The sequence below is a fragment of the Hypanus sabinus genome, unplaced genomic scaffold (assembly GCF_030144855.1).
Source record: "Hypanus sabinus isolate sHypSab1 unplaced genomic scaffold, sHypSab1.hap1 scaffold_757, whole genome shotgun sequence".
NCBI lineage: Eukaryota > Metazoa > Chordata > Chondrichthyes > Myliobatiformes > Dasyatidae > Hypanus > Hypanus sabinus.
In genome coordinates, this window is record NW_026781608.1 from 206,058 (window position 1) to 224,442 (window position 18,385).

At 44.7% G+C, this 18,385-nt stretch overlaps 1 protein-coding gene across 6 annotated transcripts in view; it reads right to left on the bottom strand.

The window, feature by feature from the left end:
- Positions 1 to 18,028, bottom strand: part of LOC132390070 (zinc finger protein 235-like) — a 48,802-nt gene extending 30,774 nt beyond the window's left edge. Inside the window, exons 1-4 of one of the 6 annotated variants that reach the window (XM_059962658.1) lie at positions 15,450 to 15,565; positions 12,614 to 12,790; positions 4,182 to 4,252; positions 136 to 2,515 (exon numbers count right to left, since the gene is read on the bottom strand). In XM_059962658.1, coding sequence (XP_059818641.1) covers positions 957 to 2,147 — 1,191 coding nt within the window. In that variant the 5' untranslated portion in view covers positions 2,148 to 2,515; positions 4,182 to 4,252; positions 12,614 to 12,790; positions 15,450 to 15,565 and the 3' untranslated portion in view covers positions 136 to 956. Of the gene's footprint in view, positions 1 to 135; positions 2,516 to 4,181; positions 4,253 to 12,613; positions 12,791 to 15,449; positions 15,603 to 17,895 lie in introns of those variants that run through there. The other 5 variants (XR_009510768.1, XM_059962659.1, XR_009510765.1 and 2 more) reach the window with 5 other exon arrangements.
- Between the last annotated feature and the right edge of the window lie 357 nt (positions 18,029 to 18,385).

The following is an 18,385-nucleotide window of genomic DNA, read 5'->3' on the forward strand; positions in this document are numbered from 1 at the left end:
AAATCAACAAGCAAAAACAACAGAAAGTAGTGCAATATTGGGAAAACCTTTGACAAAATTTATTTCAAGGCTTTAAAAAACTGTGGAACAGAGCTCTATGCTCAACAAATACAACAAAGGCAATAAACACTTCCATCAATACCGACATTGACTTTTTTTTAATGAAAATATCTTAGTCCCATTTCACTCAGTAAAATTTACAAAGATAAGTAAGAACAGAAATGACAAGTTTAGAAAAGACTACTTACACTCAAACCCACCTAGATTAACACTTCCTTGGACAGAAGGAGGAAGAGGAATAACGCACATGAGAAAAAATAATCACATTAGACCATAAGACAAAGGAGCAGAGTCGGCCATTCAGCCCATCGAGTCTGCTACACAATTTCATCATGAGTGGATCCAATCTGCCCTTCAGTCCCATTCCCCCACCTTCTCACTATCACCTTGGATGCCCTAACTACTCAGATACCTATCAATCTCTGCATTAAACACACCCAATGACTTGGCCTCCACTGCTGCCCGTGGCAACAAATTCCACAGATCCATCACCCTCTGACAAAAAAAAATTCTCTGATTCTCTGTTCTGAATGGGTGTCCTGCAAACCACAAGTCATGCCCTCTTGTACTAGACTCCGCCTGTCACTCTCGAAATTGCATTCAGCAATGGGGATGCATTCAGCCTGCAGCTTATTGAAACTTTCTCCCTCCCCAATGTGAACCCGGTCGTGTGTTACAAGGTTAGATTATTGAATGAATCCCTTCCCATATTCACAACAGGTGAATGGCCCCTCCCCAGTGGAACATAATGATGCAGCTTTGGTGGAGACGGTTGAGAGAATCTCTCCCCAAAGTCTGAGCAGACGTGGTGTGAACTCACTGGTGTTCTAATAGATGAGATGATCGTGTGAAAGCCTTCCCACATTCACAGGTCGACGGCCTTTCCCCAGTGGATCTCACCGGTGTGCCAGCAGATCAGATGACTGAGTGAATCCCTTCTCACTATCTGAGAGGGTGAAATCCCTCTCTGCAGTGTGAACTGACTGGTGTGTCACTAGGTGAGATGATGTGGTGAATCTCTTCCCACAGTCTGAGCAGGTGAATGGCCTCTTCCCAGTGTGAACTCGCTGGTGTGTCTGTAGGTTGGATGACTGAGTGAATGACTTTCCACAGACTGAGCAGGTGAATAGCTTCTCCCCAGTGTGAACTGACTGGTGTCTCCGTAGGTGAGATGCCTGAGTGAATCCCTTCCCACAGTCTGAGCAGGTGAACAGCCTCTCCCCAGTGTGAACTCGCTGGTGACTCTGTAGGTTGAATGATCGAGTGAATCCTTTCCCACAGTCTGGGCAGGTGAACAGCTTCTCCCCAGTGTGAACTTGCTGGTGTCTCTGTAGGTTAGATGACTGAGTGAATCTCTTCCCACAGACTGAACAGATGAAATCCCTCACTGCAGTGTGAACTGACTGGTGAGTCACCAGGTGAGATGATGTGGTGAATCTCTTCCCACAGTCTGAGCAGGTGAATGGCCGCTCCCCAGTGTGAACTAACTGGTGTGCTTGTAGGCTACCTAACTGTGTGAATCCCTTTCCACAGTCTGAGCAAATGAACGGCTTCTCCCCAGTGTGAACTCGCTGGTGTGTCTGTAGGTTGGATGACTGAGTAAATGTCTTCCCACAGAATGAGCAGGTGAATGGCTTCTCCCCAGTGTGAACTGACTGGTGTCTCTGTAGGTGAGATGCCTGACTGAATCCCTTCCCACAGTCTGAGCAAGTGAACAGCCACTCCCCAGTGTGAACTCGCTGGTGACTCTGTAGGTTGAATGATCGAGTGAATCCTTTCCCACAGTCTGAGCAGGTGAACAGCTTCTCCCCAGTGTGAACTTGCTGGTGTCTCTGTAGGTTAGATGACCGAGTGAATGTCTTCCCACAGACTGAGCAGGTGAAATCTCTCACTGCAGTGTGAACTGACTGGTGAATCAGTAGGTGAGATGATGTGGTGAATCCCTTCCCACAGTATGAGCAGGTGAATGGCCTCTCCCCAGTGTGAACTCTCTGATGTACCTTCAGTTCAGATGACTGAGTGAATCCCTTCCCACAGTCCGAACAGGTAAACGGCCGCTCCCCGGGGAGACCTCGCTTGTGAGCCATTAGGACAGATGACCGAGTGAATCCTTACACCACAAATTCAGCAGAGGACCAGCCTCTGCCCAGTGTGAACTGACCGGAGTGTCCACACACAGCACAGGTGAATGGCCTTGCCAGTGTAAACTTGCTGATATACATTCAGTTGAAATGACCGACTGAATCCATTCCCACTGTCTGAGCAGGTGAATGGTTTCCCCCCTGATTAGAATGATGGACATGCCAGTCGTTCAGATGATCGAGTGAATCCCTCCCCACAGTCTGAGCAGGAAGGATGATCGAGTGAATCCCTTGATCCATTTCTTAAATATCTGGACTGAGACAGCAAAACTGTATTCCAGATTTCAGTAGACAAATTTCTTGTCATTTGTAACCTGTAAAAAGATTTTAAAAATCCATCAGTGGGTGTAGAACAGGCATGGGCAAACTGCGGACCGTTAAGCTTTTTAATCCGGCCTGCAGAACTTGATGAAATTATATTAATAACCTTGTTAACGTTTTTTTCCCCACAATTCTGGCGTTTTCCCAATAGATGACGCACTCTATATACATTTGTGGTGACCCATTTCCTGGCACATCCGAACCGGCTCACAATTAGCCAGCGTTCCGGCTAAGGGAGATAGCCTGCGGAGATTTGCGAGCACAGAGCTTTGGAGCCTCTGCGCCACGGGGAGCAGGTTGAGGGAGGCTTAAAAGTGAGGTTGGGGATTTCGAATGAAGTTTTTTTTCTTCGACTGCAGTTACCGACTCCGTGTCGTAATTTTAGCGCTGCATGTAGCACACCGCTACACATTGACCTTTGTTGAGGTGCAGCGTATTACTCCACATTTGCGCTTTACTCTTTGTTCGGCTCGACCTATTTGTGTGAACAGGCGTTCAGCGTCATGAACATCAACAAAGCCAGCCACAGATCCAAGTTAACTGACCAACACCTCAGATCCATCCTGAGAATCGCCACAACAAAACTAAATCCAGACTTTGATGCGCTGGCTGAAAAGGGAGACCAACAACACTGTTCCCAATGAAATTAAAAATAAGTTTCTTCATTGTGTTATGTAAAAAATGCATTTGAAAATATTTTTTTCAATAATCCTTACATGTTACATGTCATTTCTGTTAAGTGATGGACATGAGTAGTGCGCAGGTGCACGTACGTTCTCAAAATAAAAAATGCGCTCCAGATCAAATAACGCGCTCCGCATACTGGCGCGCTGTCACTGTTCTGTCTTTGTGCTGGTCGTTGTTGAGTTTTGGCACAGGGGACAGTTGAATAAGAAGGAGCAGGACAAGTAGACCTGCATCTCCTACCGTTTTTGAAATAAAGACAGTCAGGAGGAGAGTGATGATGATAATATCTTGAAGGATAACAGAATTTTCAGTGCTTTAAAATAATAATTTACTATTAAAAAAGGCTGTATTTTATTCATTTAATTTTCAGTGTTTTAAAAGTCATTTCAATAAATAGCTAAATACCATGGGACTTCAAAGACAGATATTTTGTTGTAATGCATTTGTTCATTTTCAATTGAAATTAAAGCACATGTTTTCTACATATTCCATGATATTTTATTTTCTCTTATGAGGTGTATTACCAAAACACTCCATCCATCTGCTCCTGGTCCGGCCCCCCTGTCAAATTTTAGAACCCTTTGTGGCCCACAAGTCAAAAAGTTTGCCCACCCCTGGTGTAGAACAACATTTCTGATGAGATCACTTGAGTTGTGAAGGTGTGATCTGACATCACACTGTTACAGTGAGGTTCAACCCAAGTTGGATGGAGAATTCATCTTCTAACTGGGCACAGTGCTGGTATCTGGAATGAGCATTGAACGCTCTGATTTTCTTCCTGTCTCTATAAGAATGGGGCATTTTTGCCATCTCCAATCTGTGACCTGGCTTAGTTTGACTCTCTCCATTGGTATTATTCCCTGTTCCCACTGAGCTGCATGGGTGCCTGGCCCCACAGTAACTGAAACACTCTCACACAAATAGCCGGCAGTGCATTCCACACACCCACCACTCTCTGTGTAAAAAACTTACCTCTGACATCCCCTCGGTATCTATTTCCAAGCACCTTAAAACTATGTCCTCTCGTGTTAGCCATTTCAGACCTGGGGGAAAAAAATACTCTGGCTATCCACACGATCAATGCCCCTCATCATCTTATACACCTGAAAATGGCTCGAAACATAAACAAGGAAAGAGTACACTGGTTTGAGGATTTCTTAGAAGTACACAACAGTATGAGGGTATAGATAGGATAAATGCAAGCAGCTTTTTCCACTGAGGTTGTGTGGGATGACAACCAGAGGTCATGGGTAAGTGGGGAAGGTGAAAATTTAATGGGAACATGTGGAAAAGCTCTTCACTGGTCATGACAGTGTGGAATGAGATGAATATAAGTAGTGAAAATCAGCTCAGTTTCACCAGTTAAAGGAAGTTTGGATGGGACCCTGGGTGGTAGGAGTATGGAGGGTGATGGTCCCGGTGCAGGTATTTGCATTAGACCGCTTAAATGTTTTTTGGCATTGTCTAGATGGGCCAAATATCCTGTTTCTGGACTGAACTTCTCCATGTTTCTGTGACAGAGATGCTGGCCAAACTTGTTTGGAAGGGAAAAGGAAGGAGTGACAATGGAGCAGCAATGGCTGGAGATTCTGGAGCAATTCGGGAGCTGAGTGATCGATACATCCCAAAGAAGTGGAAGCATTGGAAAGGCAGGAGGACATATCCGTGACTGAAATGAGAAGCCAAAGCCAACATAAAAGCCAAAGAGTGGGCAAACAAAAGAGCAAAGACTATTGGGGAGCTTTTAGAAACCAACAGCAGACAACTTTAAAAAAAAGCCACATGAGCTCAGGGTGTGGAGTCCTGATATTGTCATCATTAATGGGTCCGGGTAGCACCCAACAGTCTGAGGCATTTGGAGGAACAAAATATCCGGGGCCTCAATATCTCTTGAAAAGCAAGGTTCCCTGCACCTGTAACTTTTCAACTTTTATTTTGGCAGGCACATACAAACCCTACACCCTCAAAATTTTACTTCTGAAGGCCTTCCACTTACAAGAACTGTGTTGCCAGGAATGAGCCTGTTCCAAACCACACTTGTCAGATGCGTTTGATACCATCAAAATTGACCTCTCTCCAATTTAGAATCTCAACCCATGGTCCAGACCCCTCTTTTTCCATATTTACTTTGAATTTCATGGCATTATGATCACAAATTCTGTCACCAGCCCTGGATCATTTCCTAACAGCTTATTGTACACTTCTATATCAGAAATTCCACATACTGATTAAGGGCACATTTGACAAACTTTACCCCATCTAGTCCTTTTACAGTATGGGAGTCCAGTCTATATATGTAAAGTTAGAATCACTTACTGAATCAACCTTTGTTTATTGGCATGGTCTGCAATCTCTCTACAATGTTGTTCCTCTAAATCCCTCAGATTGTTGGGAGCAACCAAATTCCAATAATGGCTCCAGTATCATAATTCCCTGTCCTGAGCTCATCTGGCTTTCCTACGATGCTTCTTGCATTGCGATAAACACAGCTCAGCACATTCATCACACCATGCTCAACCATTTGATTGCTGACTCTATCTGAGGTCTGAACAACATCTGACTGGTGTCAAGAAAACAAACTCTCCCTCACTGTCACAAAAACAAAGGAGCTGATTGTGGATTACAGGAGGAATGGAGACAGGCTAACCCCTGTTGACATCAATCGATCTGGGTTTAAGAAGGTGAACAGCTTTAAATTTGTCAGCATAAACATCACCAAGGATCTCACATCGTCTGTACATACTGGCTGTGTTGTGAAAAGAGCACAGCAGCACCTCTTTCACCTCAGATGGTTGAAGAAGTTGGGGACGGGGACCCAAAATCCTAAGGACGTTCTACAGGGACACAATTGAGAGCATGCTGACTGGCTGCATCACTGCCTGGTATGGGAACTGTGCTTCCATTAATCGCAGGAAACTGCAGAGAGTGGTGCAGACACCCCAGCGCATCTGTAGATGTGAACTTTCCACTATTCAGGACATTTACAGGGACAAGTGTGTCAAAAGGCCCAAAGGATATTGGGGACCAAATTCACCACAACCACAAACTGTTCCTGCTGCTACCATCCAGGAAACGGTACCACAGCAAAAGGACCAACAGGTTCTGGGTCATCATCTTCTACTAGGCCATCAAACTGATTAATTCATGCTGATACAATTGCATTTCAATGTTATACTGACTGTCCTATGTACAAACTATCTATTTTAAGTTACTATTAATTACACATTGCACATTTTGGTGAAGATGTAATGTAAAGATTTCTACTCCTCGTGTGCAGCAAGGATGTATCGAATAAAGTCAATTCAATTCAATTCACCCTCTCAACTATCTGTTCTGTCATTCTGGCTCCCATTTCCCCAGCAACTTATTTTAACCACATCACACTCTTCACCCACACTAGCACTAGCAAGCCTTACCACTAGGATTTCAGTCCCCTCCTGTTCTGTTCCCCTAACTAATGAATTCACTATCACCCCTTTGACTTTTCTCTGTCAGGTAATCTACCCTCCCCACCCCAACAGTTTCTAAAGTGTTCCATCTGTTGTTGTGTGGGATAACAACAAGAGTTCTCTGTGATGGCTATTTAACTTTATTCCACTTCCCTGTACAAATGCAAAAGGACATCCTTGCTCATGTACTCAATTCCCCTTGTAATAAAGGCCAACATTCCATTTGCCCTCTTCACTGCCTGTTGCACTTGCTCATTCACCTTCATTGACTGACAAACTAGGACTTCTAGGTCTCTTTGCATTTCTCCCTTACCTAACTCTACACCGTTCAGACAATACTCTGCCCTCTTGTTCCTGCTTCCAAACTGGATAACTTCACATTTATTCACATTGAATGACATCTGCCAAGTATCTGCCCACTCACACAGTCTATCCAAGTCTCCCTGTATTCTCCTAACGTCCTCTTCGCATGTCACACTGCCACCCAGTTTAGTATCATCACCAAACTTGCTGATATAGTTTTCAATGCCCTCATCTAAATCGTTGACATAAATCGTAAAGAGCTGTGGTCCCAATAGAGAGCCCTGTGGTACCCCACTAGTCACCACCAGCCAGTCCGAGAAACACACATTCACTGCTACTCTTTGCTTTCTATCTGCCAACCAGTTTTCTATCCATGTTGAAACCCTGCCCCCAATGCCATGAGCTCTGATTTTACTCACCAATCTCCTATGTGGCACCTTATCGAATGCCTTCTGAAAATCTAGGTACACAACATCCACTGGCTTACCCTCGTCTAACATCCTTGTTACACCCTCAAAAAACTCCAACAGATTAGTCAAGCATGATTTGCCCTTGGTAAATCCATGCTGGCTCAGCCTAATCCTATCACTGCCATCAAGATGTGCCACTATTTCGTCCTTAATAATGGAGTCAAGCATCTTCCCCACGACTGACGTTAGGCTAACAGGGCGATAGTTCTCCGTTTTCTCCTTCCCTCCCTTCTTGAAAAGTGGGATAACATTAGCCACTCTCCAATCTTCAGGAACTGATCCTGAATCTAAGGAACATTGGAAAATGATTACCAATGCATCCGCAATTTCCTGAGCCACCTCTTTTAGAACCCGCAGATGCAGACCATCTGGACCTGGGGATTTATTAGCCTTCAGTCCTACCAGTCTACTCATCACAGTTTCTTTCCTAATGTCAATCTGTCTCAATTCCTCTGATATCTTATGACCCTGGCCCATGCATACATCTGGGAGATTGCCTGTGTCCTCCCTGGTGAAAGATCTAAAGTATGCATTAAATTCTGTTGCTATTTCCCTGTTTCCCATAACAATTTCTCCCAATTCATTCTTCAATACACACAGGTAACACCAGTTTCTATATTGGACATAAATATTTCCCCTGAACCCTCCTGAGGAATTGAGGATATATAAAACAAAACCTATGTAACCTATGTAACCTCTGGCTAAAAGAATAATTGGGACTGAATAGGAATATTTGAACCGAAGTAAACACTGTCTTCAGTGGTTAGCTCAGCCAGGCTCATTGCCAGTTCTCTGTGGCTTGCAGAGAGACACACTGAGAGCTGATAACATTGTATACTGTACCGTTGTTAGTTGATACCATTATACATTCTACCCTCATTTGAGTAAGGGGCAGAGGACTCACTGATAAGGACAGGAATGAACATCTGTTTGTAATTAAGTCAGGGCTTTGCAAAGGGAATAAGGACTGGACAGTACATCCATCCATAATTAAAACCTCAATATAACAAACTCTGTTATCTAAGTAATTAAGATTTGCACCAACACACTTGGTGGGCATACCAGTTCAAATAACATCTTGAAATAGTGATGCATGGCGTGTACTATGTATAAATATACGGCTGTAACCTAAGTCAGTCGACTTGTCAGATAGTGGCAGTGCTTACGTGCCTTCCCTTTGACAACTGGGGCTCAAAGTCCTGCAGGAGAATGTGCAATAAACTGTGGTGTCAATAAGAAGCTTGTCTCTCGAGTTTTATTCAGATTCAGCTTTAACATTTGGCATCACAAACAGGATCTCTATCTACAGAGCACTGAGCAGACGGGCTGAGTAAGCAGCTGAACCACTCTGGGGACTGTGGGGACTGACCGGGAGCCCAATAGGTATTTTACATTTGTCGCTCACTGTTAGTTCCTTTGGATGTATGGTGCCTTGCCCAAGGCTGATCACATACCTTGACAGGATCGGGAAAAAAATCTGTCGGGAGACTAGTATAAGGTAGGCAAAATTTTTACTAAGTGGGCAGGAGGCAGTATTGGATAAAGTTTATTAAGTGGCCAGGAGACGGTACTGGGTGAACTTTACTAAGTGGGCAGGAAGCAGACATGTCAGGTAAATTCATCAATTGAGCAGGAGGTGCCTGCCGGGTAAATTTATCTGATTGTTAATTGAGCAGGAGGCTTTGTGCCTGATAAATTACTTAGAGATAATCGGTTAATTGCAGTCGATTGATACGAGTGTGCCAGGAGCAGCCCGACACAATTTTGTGTGAGAGTTTTCCAGACAAGGAAAAAGATTTTCAAATGTTTAGTGCAGCGCTGAGTAAGAAATTGGGGAACAAAATGTGGCCTCGGACGGAGGGGGGTGGGGGAGCCTGGGTTATTACCTCATGAGAACAAGCAGTAAATCTGATATGGAAAAAGAACTGAGGAAAGAAGTGGAAATCATTGAAAAGGGAATGGAAGGAAAAGGCAGATGTAAAATGAAACTTTGCCAGCTACGCCACTGATGGCCTACTGGCTTCAGAATTGGACTTTGAGGCGAGAGGTCTTGAGTTCGAATCCAGCCGACTCCCTTGCACACTTTCATCCGCGCTGGGTTACAGCTGGTGATCTCTTAAACAAAACAACTCACCCAGCAGAAGGCAATGGCAAACTACTGCTGTAACTTGCCTTGTACATGATTTCCCAACACCGCACAGCGGTGTGGAAGGAAATCCTCGGCTAACTGGAAAAAGTTCCGGATGTGACATACGTTTAAAGTGGAACAGTATATTATCAGCAAGCTGGAGGAATAATGGAATGGGATAGAGGTATGTACTGCAGAAGGAATCCCAAAGGTTGGGAGCCGCTAAAAGCGGAGCGTGAATGGGTGGATGTGATTTGTGGCCTGCTACGGCAGTTTCACAGGAGACCAAGCCTTTAAACTGGAGGGACAAATACCCATTATTAATGACTTACTGCTCCAATGCTTACCAACTAAGTTAGCCAACATTATTAATACAAATAATATGGATTGGCCTGACAATGACCGAAATCGAATGTGACGAGCTTCGACATATTTTTGGGACCCGACTTTCGAATCCCGATCAACCCCGGAGGGAACTAATATTCTCCTGTTTGATTCTTACTAAGAGAGAGAGGGGCGGAACTATTTGACTATGCAGCATGTTTACACTTTTTCACAGCTTGTGTTTATATAGCTCACTGTTTGTTTTATTTAAGCAAGGATAGTCACGAACACAGTCAGCCGGAGAGAAAGAAAGAAGATGGAAAGTTCGAAACAAAGGGCCTAGTGGCCAAAGGCCACTGTTTGGACTCTCCTGTGCCCACAAGGTGGGTTGATTACTGATCCAGCGTGTACTGAATGTGTGATTGTCACTTTGTTTGATCCATAGGAGTGGATCTGTTGGCTTGGGAGTATCCTGTGAAGACCACTTGTGCTAACCCTTGCCTGGGTGTGGTAATTCACTTGAAGAGGTACCCTTGTGACCAATCACTGCTGGTGATAATTCGTATAATCCATCTGGGGATGTTGTTGGAGTATCTCGCGGCTACCATTTTTGTTAACCCTTAGCCGGATTCGGGTGTGTTATGTGGTAACCACTTGTGAGAAGGGATATTCTGTGGAAATCACTGTCGGTAATACTTTGTGTGTTGGATCTGGATTGGGAGTACCTTGTGGAATCTACCTGTGTGTCAACCCTTGCTTGTGTGGTAGTTCCTTCTGAAGACAGTACGCCTGTGATAAGCTGCTTCTGGTGATAATTTGTATGTAGATTTAGAACGACGACGGATAGAACCTACAGCGACTGTTAACCTGTCATTTATTCCATGGCTGAACTGAACTTTCATAGTTCACCATCTTAAGACTTTAAGCTTGGTATTCCCTGAGCTCAAAGGTTTGGGAGTTATATTTACACGTATGTGTACTCATAACACTTTTTAACTTTTGATTATTTTGCTTAATTTGTTATATTATAAGTAGATACGAATAAAGAGAGTGGTTTTAACATCAAAACCAGACTCCAGGTGTGGTCTATAGCTGCTGGTTCATTTAAACCAATTGGGTACGTAACAGTGCTGCTCGTGTTTATGTCTTTAAGAGGGCTCACCCCAGCACCCGGGGGCCCCCATGTTAACACCTTTCTGTCTCTCTGTCACACCTATGCCAAGCAGGTAGAACCAGGGGCCTGCTGGGTTTGTGCTGAAATTCCTCGGTATGGTAAAAGTATGATTCAAATGTCAGTAATCCTGCTCAACTAGAGTGAGGAACTATCTGCCTGGGCTTTTTCAAATAACACCCGGGGAAGAGAGTGAGGAACTGTGGTCCAGTCTGTGATGACCGTGGCTGTCAGTGTTTTGAGGGATGGTGTCTCAGGGCCCCACCAAGCGGAACTTCCTACGCTGGGAAACATGCATCCTGGCCATATCTGCAGGAGCCCAGCAGCCGAGAGGAATAACTGAGACTGAGCGATTTTTGATGATAGTTTTTCTCTCCTATAGCGTAGCCAGAAATTCATGAGAGATAATCAATTTGGCTATAAGAACTTCAGGAGCTGGCCACAATGCTGCAGGGGCCCTGTGACAGAAACACAGGCCCAAGTAACAGAAACATCCATTGAAATGATTGCAATCTGGCAAACAGTCGTACAGAATCGTACGACTTTAGATTTTATCCCAGCTGAGAAAGGGGGAACCTGTGCTATTATTGACACAGAATGCAGCACCTATATCCCTGATGAGTCTACTAACGTTACATCCCTCTCCAAGCACACTGCAAAGGAGATTGACAGCATCAAGAAAGTAGGGCAGGATTTACACGGGTTCACCGAAGGGTTGAAATGGTGATCTTCAAAGGCCTGTAAGGTAATATGTGGGGCAAAGTCCTAATCCTATTTCCTAAAAGTTGTACATATCATTGTTATAATTACTGATGTCTGTTGTTTTTCCCCACTGAGAAGTCAAAGCTGTACTCAGTTGCTTTCTCTGTAAAAAAGTTACTGCTTTGTTGATCATGTAATGATCTAAAGAAGGGAATGATAAAGTATGTAAAAGGGTTAACACTTCGTTAAACTATAACAGCCTGTTTTTCTGAAAGAAACTCCTGATGATCAACAGATGTACTAAGCCATGCTGAGCCATATTTCTTTTTGAGGGTAGCGAGCTACGGTTTCAGGATGCTTATCTCCTTGTGCACTCATGTGTAGAGATAGGACAGCATCAGTCTGTTCTGTGTGTGTAAGCCATTATGACTATTTTGTAATTTGTCTTTAGGGGCTGTCACAGTAAATAACTTTGGCTCCATCCGGTCTTGTGTGGGGGAGTATCTGGACAGATACATCTAATGTGTAAGGGGAATTGGTGGATAGGGTGGGAGCATTCACAGTCTGTTCCTGTCTGAGTGACTAACTGAGTAAGCCCCGGGCGCTTGGAACAAAGAGTTTGTACCGTACGGTCTCTGAGTGACTTTATCCAGATTCGACTTCCACTGAATGGGAGTGGTTTTAAAGGGCTGGGCTGCTGGAAGCACATTACCAGACCGGGACTGATTGCAACTGGGTCTGTCAGAAGCATAACTGGTTCTTCTGGGCACATTCAGTTTCACTCCAGCTATTTCCTACTTTCCCTTGTACAGGTATGTAATGTCCAAAGTACATGTTTTTGAGTAAATGAGACTCACCAAACTTTCTCCTGACTGAATCACTGGGAAATCCGAGTCTCTTGATGCAAAGTTGGTCTCTCCAGTTGCTGTTCTCAGTCCTCGGGCCAATTCACTTGTTGCTGTTCCCTCGTCTTCAGCTGTGGTTTGCTTCCAGTTGGGGTTTTTCTTCAAATAAACTTCTCACCGCAGGTCTAACTTTAACCAGAGAGATAATGAAGTATGTTAACATTAAAAAGGAGAACCAAACATTTCTGCTGAATGTTACTAAGAACAAAACTCACTGAAATTTAAATGTTGAAGGCAGATATAATGATCTCAGTGAACAACCTTCTATTGTCCCTCACACATCACAAAACGATATGGGATAAGCAGGAGCCATCATACAGTCAGGAACAGAATTAGGTGATTTGATCCATCTGGTCTGCCCCACCATTTAACCATGGCTGATTTTTATTCCAACACCATATTCCTGCCTTCCTCCTGCAATCCTGAGCTATGCACCAATCATGAATATATTAATTTCTGCCACAAATATACCCAATGGCAGCCTCAACCAACCTCTGCGGCAACAAATTCCACAGATCAGACATCCTTTAACCAAAAAATTCTTCTCATCTCAGTTTTAAAGGGGAGCATCTTTGTTCTGAGACTGTGCTGTCAGATCACAGACTCCCCGTCTAATGGAAACATCCTCTCCGTGTCCACTGTGTCCAGGCTTTTCAGCATTCAGTAGGTTTACTTAACCATACATCACTCCACCACTCCCACCGTCCCTCTGAGCTCCATTGAGCACAGGTCCAGAAACACCAAACGCTCCTCATACATAACATCGATTATTCCTGAGATTATTTTTGTAAACCATGTTAGCAGCAATTGTACTGAACACATTTCCAGGAATAAGAGATAAATTGATACCAGGATAATTTACAGGGTAAGTTGAGATTTCTTTATTTTTCTACTAGCACAGAATGAGCCATTTCCATTTCCAGGTTAATTTCAGGAAATATAAACCATTCCAAGGTAAATGTAATGAAAAGAAACTAGAATTATCAGAAATTCTCAGCAGGTAAGGAACAGCTTTGGGAGAGGAACAAACTTTACAATTCAGGGTAATAATGTTTTGTCAGAATGACCAAGCATTTTCAGTTTTTATTGCAGATCTCCAGCAACTTGGGATTCTGCCTGATTTCCACCGAGTGACAGACAGATGACAGTGAGGGGGGGATTTCGAAGCACTGTTTGAACACCAAACTCAGGGTCTATTTCTACTGTTGTAAACACGGAACAGCCCATTTACTCACAACCTCTCCCTGTGAGGATGGAATGGGAACATCCTCTCCTCTGATTAGCAGTCATTGCTTCCAAAGGAACTCCAGAAACAAACATCTTATCCCAGACCAGAAATACTCGATCAACACCTCACAAGCCCAAGCAGCTCAATCCCCGGGTCCACTTTCCCTGGATCAAAAACTATGATATCCCAGGACCCAACCTCACAGAGTCACACAGCTTAATCTGCCACTCATCGACCCGGAGAGTCTCACACATTGTCCTCCCATCTCACACAGGGTAGTGCAATCCGGGATTTCCCCACAACCAATGTCCAGCTGCTCGAAGAAGGACATCCATCCAGCCTCATCTGTAGAAGCACTAAGCAAAGTCAAAGCCAAAACACCAGCAGTTCCATTTCCCTGGAATGCTGATCACAGGACTAGAGCCCAAGCACCAACTCTCCCAGAACTCTTTGCTGACTGTAATATGAAGAAGTGTGTCAGCAGTTACAGTTCACAAAATAGAACTCCCACACCAATGCACAACAGAACTGGTACCTGATGACCCTCTGGTTTTCCAGCTGACAAGAACTGATTCTGGAAATAACTCAGTGAGGCCGAAGGTGTAAAAGAATACCTCACAATGAAGACAAGAAAGATTGCCGATATATATCATTGAAGAGGTGTGATACAGGGTGGACCAAGTTTGACCCAGATAGTTGATGCATGTCACTGAAGTTGGTGGGAGAGAGACTGAACAAGATGGGCAGGGAATGAGCAGATAGAATGAGGGGGAGAAGAAATCAAGGACGATCAATTAAGGTTCTCCAGCAATACACAGATACTGAATTAATAGTACACACTACTGTATAAAGGATCTTAAAATGACAAAGTTAGAACAAACAACAAGAACTTTGCCATATATACTTTGAACCCTCACCAAATTTTTCTCAACACATCTTAGAAAGTTCAGACACTTCATGCTTTTCATGGTAAATGCTCTGCCCATGACTGCGAGGAACAGCAAAGACCTTTGGATCCAGATCAGCACAACACAGAAACCATTCTCACACTAGACTTCTCAGTCCCACAGGAAAGCAGGTAGTGAAATCAAAGATTCCCACTGCCTGGGACATTCTCTTTCCTCACCCACCCCAGTCCGGGAGAAGACACCAGCCATAAAGCTCAAAGACAAATGCGAGGAGGCTCAGGAAATGAGACAAGCTGGGGGAAGTTAACGGGACTCAGTGGCCAACATCAGATTCCCCAACACAACATGGAGGAAGCATCACCTCACATCCGGGGACTCTGACCGCACACCACATGATCTTGAGTCACAAACCAGAGGGCGAGGTAGATCAGTGTTAAACAGGCTCATGTGTCCTGTTGGTGGGTCTCCCATTTCAACTCTGTGGTAATAAACAGCCTGGGCTCCTGGTTTGGATCGTTCAATACAGATTAAGTGACATCTACATATTTTTGAAGAGCCCAGATATTTGGAAAATAAATGAGTAATTGGCCCTCAGTTCAGCACTCATGGCTAACGTTGGATCTCCCCACTCGGGATCGGTCTCAATACTCACTGATGGGAAAACGATATCTTCGGCCCGCAGACTGTGATCTGATCCCTGGCTTCCTGACCCAGGAGGGGAGGACCCTTTCCCAATCCCACAGACGATCCGCTTCAGCACTGAGCAGAAAGGAAAACACCACCCAACCGGAGACAGTGAGCATGCGCGAAGAGTTAGTTACATCTGTGGATAAATGGGAGGGGCAAACAGGATCACGTGACTGGTGGGGTCTCCCCCCCCCCCCCAGGCAGAGAGTCCAGCTACCAACCATTCTGTGGAAAGAGACAAACTTGCCATTTACATTTCGTCTCCCCATAAGTGTATTAGATATTTGAACTCTCAGGAAAAATATATCATCTGTCCACACAGATTCATAATCAGGTTTATTATCACTGTCATGTTGTGTAAACTATGTTAACTTTGCAGCAGCATTTCAATGCAATACATAATATAGAAGAAAAATAAAACAAAATAAAATAATTAAAATTACAGTATATGTATATCTGGGACCATTGCTCACTGTAATTGTTATAAATGACTTGGATGAGGAAGTGAAGGGATGTGTTCGTAAATTTGCTGATGACACAAAGGTTGGAGGTGTTGTGGATAGTGTGGAGGGCGGTCAGAGGTTACAGCTGGACACCGAAAGGATGCCAAACTGGGCTGAGAAGTCACAAATGGAGTTCAACCCGGATAAGTTTGAAGCAGTTCAACTTATTAGGTCAAACATGATAGCAGAATATAGCATTAATGGGAAGACTCTTCACAGTGTGGAGGATCAGAGGGATCTTGGGGTCCGAGTCCATAGGACATTCAAATCTGCTATGCAGGTTGACTCTGTGGTTAAGAAGACATATGGTGCATTGACCTTTATTAATCGTGGGATTGAGTTTAGGAGCCGAGAGATTTTGTTGCAGCTATATTGGACCCTGGTCACACTCCACTGTGCTCAATTCTGGTCACCTCACTACAGGAAGAATGTGGAAACCTTAGAACGGGTACAGAGGAGAGTTACAAGGATGTTGCCTGGATTGGGGAGCATACATTATGAGAATAGGTTGAGTGAACTCGGCCTTTTCTCTTGGAGTGACGGAGGATGAGAGGTGACCTGATAGAGGTATACAAGTTTATGAGAGGCATTGATCATGTGGATAGTCAGAGGCTTTTTCCCAGGGCTGAATTGGTTACACAAGAGGGAATAGGGTTAAGGTGCTGGGGAGTACATAGAGAGGAGATATCAGGGGTGAGTTTTTTTAGTCAGAGAGTGGTGGAGAGTGGTGTAATGGGCTGCCTGCAACGGTTATGGAGGTGGGCATGATAGGGTCTTTTCAAAGATTTTTGGATAGGAACCTGGTGGCACTGGAGAAAAAACTAACTTAGAAAAATAAAGGGCTATGGGTAACCATAGTATTTTCTAAGGTAGTGACATGTCAGCACGACTTTGTGGGCTGAAGGGCCTGTACTGTGCTTCAAGTTTCTATTATTCTATGAATAAATTAAAAATTGTGCAAAAAGCAGAAATACTATATATTTTAAAAGTGAGGTCGTGTTCAAGGGCTCAATGTCCATTTGGCTATCCGATGGCAGAGGGGAAGAAACTGTTCCTGTATCACTGAGTGTGTGCCTTCAGGCTTCTTTAACTCCCTCTCTGATAGTAACGTTGAGAAAAGGGCATGCCCTCGGTGCTGGAGTTCCTTAATACTGGACGCTGCCTTTCTGAGACACTGTTTCTAATCCTTTGGTAATCTTCTAAACGTCTATTCAGTCTCACCCCAGCCGGCACGGCTCAGAGTACACAACATAAGGTTGTCCAGCCTCCCGTTATAGCTCAGGCCCTCTATTCCAGGCAGTGTCCTGGTAAACCTCTTCTGCACCCGCTCCAAAGCCCCGAAACTTACTGCCCAGTGCACAAGTACGGGAAGGTACAGGTACAGAGAAACACTGACTTGTGGCAGAATCACAGGCAAGTACATTCAGATAACACACGGAACACAAATTATACAAAATCTCCGTCAGTGTCAATATGGAAACATGTTTTACTTCATCCTGCTAATAGGACCAGAACAACAGGGGCTGAGCGGCGGTTCATCTCAGACGGTTCGGTGTGAAGGTCTCACAACCCGGACTGACCCCGGCAGATTCTGTGAAGGAAGCGAGGCGAGGCCGCCAGTTCGGGAAAGTTCATCCCCTCCCCTTTCAGGTTTCACCGATCACCTTGTGTTTCTCTCTCCGTCCCACCTTTTATTCTCCAGTCCTGCCGAAGGGTTCCGGCCGGTAGTGTCGACTGTACTCTTTTCCTAGATGCTGCCCGGCCTGCTGAGTCCCTTTAGCATTTTGTGAGCGTTACTCGCATTTCCAGCATCTGCAGGTTTCTCTTGTTTGAGTTCGGAACAGTTAAAGGGACTCACTGCCCAACATCAGATCCCCTACGCCACTCGCGACCGGCTTCAACACTCACCAATACAAAATCGTAGGTTTCGCCCCGCAGAGAACCATTCGTTCCCGGCTCCCCACCCTGGTGGCGAGGAACACCTCCCGATGGCGATCCGCTTGAACAAAGAACGGAAAGAACTGAGCGTGCGCGATGTCGTCAGCCCGTCATCAGGGCGGTGGGCCTAGGAGTCTAATGTGGCCTAATGCGGGGCCTAGGAGTCGAACCTGCGGATGCTGCGGATCCGCTGTGAAACTGGATCACGTGATGGCCGCGGGGTCTCCCACGTGACCCGGCGACTCCTCTCCTCGCCCCCCACACGCTGTCCAACCCATCCGCCGCGTTTCCTACATTATTTCATTATTTCCCGTATTATTAAAGCAACAGTTTTAATTCTTTCGCTCCATATCTTCCCCGATCCCTTTCCCTCCACTCTCAGGTCACAGAGTTCTCAGCCTTAGTTTCGATTCCCATCCAGGTCCGACACACAATTCAGACCCACACAGGAAATGTGCAG